The sequence below is a fragment of the Phalaenopsis equestris genome, unplaced genomic scaffold (assembly GCF_001263595.1).
Source record: "Phalaenopsis equestris unplaced genomic scaffold, ASM126359v1 Scaffold217861, whole genome shotgun sequence".
Classification (NCBI taxonomy): domain Eukaryota; kingdom Viridiplantae; phylum Streptophyta; class Magnoliopsida; order Asparagales; family Orchidaceae; genus Phalaenopsis; species Phalaenopsis equestris.
In genome coordinates, this window is record NW_018236344.1 from 1 (window position 1) to 4623 (window position 4623).

The 4623-nt window shown below is 31.7% G+C and overlaps 1 protein-coding gene across 1 annotated transcript; it reads left to right on the forward strand.

Moving 5' to 3' along the window:
* Window positions 1-3534: 3534 nt before the first annotated feature.
* Window positions 3535-4397, forward strand: LOC110037274 (dolichyl-diphosphooligosaccharide--protein glycosyltransferase subunit 1A-like; the record flags this gene model as incomplete). The annotated part of the gene is made up of 2 exons (XM_020741874.1): window positions 3535-4163; window positions 4250-4397. Coding segments are annotated over 2 exons (777 nt in total), but the record flags the coding sequence as incomplete, so codon positions are not given.
* Window positions 4398-4623: the final 226 nt, after the last annotated feature.

Below are 4623 nucleotides of genomic sequence, written 5' to 3' on the forward strand. Positions count from 1 at the left end.
TATAATTTAAAATTAAACTTTAATTAATCTTTAAGTTAATTTTAAGTGCTACAAAATGGTTAAAGCCTAGTGCATAGAGGATTTTTCTTAAGCTTCTTAGGTAGCCTCTAAGAGCAGATAATAGAAGTGATAGCTGATTGAGAGGTATGCAAGTGTATTAGCATAGTTTCCTTGGTGGCTTTTTTATGTCTAATTTGTGAATGACTATATTTTTCATCCTGAAAGGGATAATTTTGATTTTCATGATTTGAGGGGTCACTTTCCTTTAATTTGGAATATAATCTATGCATGTGTTAGATTGCCTTTACAGGTTGTGGGATAACTTTTGCATCATTGAGGTTGATCTATTGGATTTTATCGAGCATGACTTCTCGGGTCTGGTTGGATTATGAGTATTTGTTTATTTTTTAGTCGATACTATGCTATATCTAGTTTTGGTGAGCTCGAAGTGACTTATGAGTGCTTCTATTAGAATTAAAAGATAAAATTTCCATGCTTTGAGCTGTTATTAATATTTTGCTTCTGTTATCTTTCAGGTTTTCACAATTATATATATTTGCATATACTTTCCAGTTTATATATATAAACTAAACTTAATGCTTGTTTGTGTCTATAGCCTATGGCCTAACTCAAGCCTTGGCTCTAGCTGTGTGAATTGGCACATCCAATGACACTCCAGCACCTTACCAAACAGAGCCAATAATCTGCCTCTCCTCACTCATTGCCAAATCTTTCCAACCATCCCACTATATTTTTCTGTCTTTCTTGCTTGCTATTGCAACCTTATTAATTCCTGGGATCTTTGTTGCTGCCAAGTTTGGAAAGATTGGGTTGTCCTTTGAACCATAAGAAAGAAAGGTCTAGGCTTAAACTGGATGATATAATAAATATTTAAATTATTTTAATATAATTTAAATGATTCAATAATGTAAACTTGTTATAAATGTGAAAAATTAATAAAACTGGTACAAAAGTAATATTTTTAGTAATTGCAAATTTAAAACTTGATGTAAAGCTTTTTATGATATAATTATATGTGTATTATTTATATCTATATAGATATAAATATTTTAAAGATACTAAATATTTTTAAAATACAAAATTATAATATAGATATAAATATAAATATAATTTATAATAAGAATGTAGTTTGTATTAAGAATTTAATGTAAAATAATTAATAAGAATATTAAGTTTATGATGTAAAAGAATTTAAAAATTAAAATATTTTTATAATATTTCTACTTAAGTAGCCCATTTAATATTTTAAATACCCAAATATCAGCCTAATTTTTCACTTTTGTAGTCCAACTCTAATCAGTTTTTAAGTTTTATTTTTTAGTTGTTAATCGTGGTTGAGAGGTAGTTTTGCATTGTACATGTGAAAAAAGAGGTTTGCAATTTTAGTTTATAACTTAGGTGTTGGGCATACCATGGATTAGCTTGATCAAGTTCATATTAATCAGATTAAGGTTTTTTAAATCTATGATTATATGTTTAACTTAACATAAATTATAGATTTAATCTTTGAGAAATTTACATTTGCAGCACACAATTCTTATGTATTTACGTGTCTCACGCTAAACTCATATATTTATATGCATAGCACCTTGGTGCTTAAAACTTATGCATGCAAATGTGTATTTCACTTTTAAAAAGTGGTAATGGTACTATTTTTCATGTGATATTAAAGATTTGAATGTTATGTGTGTAAATATGAAAGTTTAAGTGTGAGACTGGTAAATACATAAAGTGTGTGCTATGTATGGAATTGCTGCTTAATTTTTTGTAGGAAAATTTTACCTAGAGTATTGAAAATTAAAGGTGATTAAATATGTAATTTGGATTGGTCTGTTCAATATAATCAGAATCGGTCCGTGAGGCGAACCGGTGTTTCACATATGTTTTCATCGATTTGATGTGCAAATAGTTATTGGATGTTAACCGGCCCGACAATATGCTCGATTTACGGCCGAACTGGTTGAACCTACTAGTATGGTCTGTTCCGATTCTAAAAAATTGGCACCTCACTAATCCATGATTTATCCAATTAAATTCATTTTGTAGTTTATTTTCAGTTCCAAAATTTTGTATATTTTTTTGCTAGAGATTCTTCTAGATTTATATAAATTAAACGCAAATAATGATATGAACCCACAGTGAATTCTCCCCAATTCTTATCAACTCTTGATAATGATACAAGAGTCACTATCAAACTTTTGTTGTGCATAATCAGTGACAAAAAAATCACACTTATTGTTTGTACTAAGGATGTACAGAAGTCGTAAGTCTCAGCTGGGCCCAAAATTGATGGCATTATGTGGTTCTTAAACCTGGTTAGGCGACAGTTCGATGACACACAAACTTAAATTTAGCTGACCAATGATTCGATAATCTATTTGTTTTTATATGCAGGTTTTATTGAGAAGAGAACATAAATATTAAAGTTATACTTATATTTGTATACAAAAAGTCACTAGACTTAAGGTCGCCAGGTGCTGATTGTCTTAAGGTTCAAAAGGGTTCAAGGGTCAGGCATTCGAGCATGAATTGGTCAATACTAAATAAACAATTAATTCTTAATTTTTTGTTTGTACCAGGTGTTAGTAATCAGGGTCAGGCGTTCAAGCATGAATTGGTCAATACTAAATAAACAATTACTTCTTAATTTTTTGTTTGTACCAGGTGTTAGTAATCTGCTTTAACTAACACACTTGTTGTGATTGATATACACTGTACTTATACATAATTCATACATTATTTACTTGATGGAATCTCTTACAAAAAACATTAAAAAAATGTAAGATCCTGTATTGTAGTGCAGTAAAGTTTTAGGTTTCTGAATCAAGAGGGTTGACCTGAGAACAGACCGTTCTAATCCTACTTTTATCAGTGAAGTTTGGATTAGTCCCAGAACAAATCCGTTCATTTGGTTTTGCATTTTAAACAAAAGTAAAATCAGGTTGCTTTTTTTTTTGAAAGGGATGATATGAGTAGCATGATTGAAGATAAAATAGTGGGAATTAAAATTAAGAGGTTTGGGTATGTACAACGAATGTTATAAGATGCACCTATAAATGGGTAGATAAAACTAGTGTTCGATTAGAAATCAAAATAATTTGGATGAGTGATAACTTGGACGGAATTTGTGCAAAAAGATTGTTTCTAGTTAGATTTGCAACTCAAACAATATTAAACAAGAATGAATGGAGAATGAGAATTTATCAAACTAACCAAACTAGTTGGGAGAGGGCTAATGATTATTTTTTTCTTTTTTTTTTGGCCAAAATTAACCTGAAACAAGAGTTGAATCCATTAAACATTGCATGCATCTGTCCAACATAAGTGTGCTATTTAATAGTGTTAATATTTTATTTTTGTAAGGCTTTGACTTGAGTTTGCGTTATATATATCTCAGATGTGCATAAACATTGCTCCTTAAATGCCATTAGGTCACTAAAAGTTTTTTTTCTTCCATATTTTTATTAAATGACATTTATTCACTAACAGTTATTTTATCTTTTATATTTTTAGGTTGAGAATGCTGGACGCAATGTTGTCTCAGAGATTTTGCTGGCAATTCCTAATATGCAGGCAAAGAATTTGGCAAATTTGAAAGCATTTTACAATGAAGGAAAAGGAAAAGGTTCTGCCATTAACCTTCCAGTTTCGGAGGTTTACCCAGAGGGGATGCCCCATGAATTGACCTTCCACACCCTGTCATTAACTGAGGGTCTGGAGAAAGGGAAAAGCCTCTCTGTAAATGTTCTTACCATATTTACTCATTCCCTGCAGCCATTCCCTGAGGAAATCAGTCAAGCGGATGCCCAGCTTGTTGTTTATCAGGATAGTGCCTACTTTTTATCACCCTATGTGGTGAAGTCTCAGTCGCTTAATGTTCTGCTACCTGGTGGACGGGTGGAATCATATACTAAACATCCCAATGGAAAACTTGTAGACTCTGAAATTAAATATGGACCTTATGAGAAACTTCCTCCTTTCTCTTACTCGGCCATAGTTATTCATTTTGAAAACAATAATCCATTTGTGGTTGCTCAAGAATTAGTGAGGGAGATAGAGATTTCTCACTGGGGTAGCATACAGGTAACTGAACACTACAACCTTGCCCACAAAGGGGCCACTAACAAAGGGGGCTTTTCTAGGTTAATCTCATCTACTTTTTAATTTTCATTTTCTATCGTGCTAACCAAACTAAAACTAGCTGTTTTAACATGCATTTTCTATATAGGCTTGATTACCAATCTAGATCATATATGGGAGGGAGATCATCGCTTAGACAACTCATTGCTAGGTTGCCACCACGAGCCCATTCTATTTATTATAGGGATGACATTGGGAACATCTCAACATCTCATCTTTGGGGAGACTCTAGAAAGGTGACATACACGCTCATCACCTAAATTTATTTCTTCTACAAGATAAAACTTAAAATTTGGTTGAGTTGAACTTGCTATATCCCGGGCTGGAGCTTGAGCTTTATCATTTAAATTAGTTTGAGTTCAAGTTAAATCTATGAGTGTTCGAGCTACTCATTTATTACAGAAGAGAGAATATGATTCTGTTTTATGTTATTATTGTAATAAAATGCTCAGAAGAAAAAAA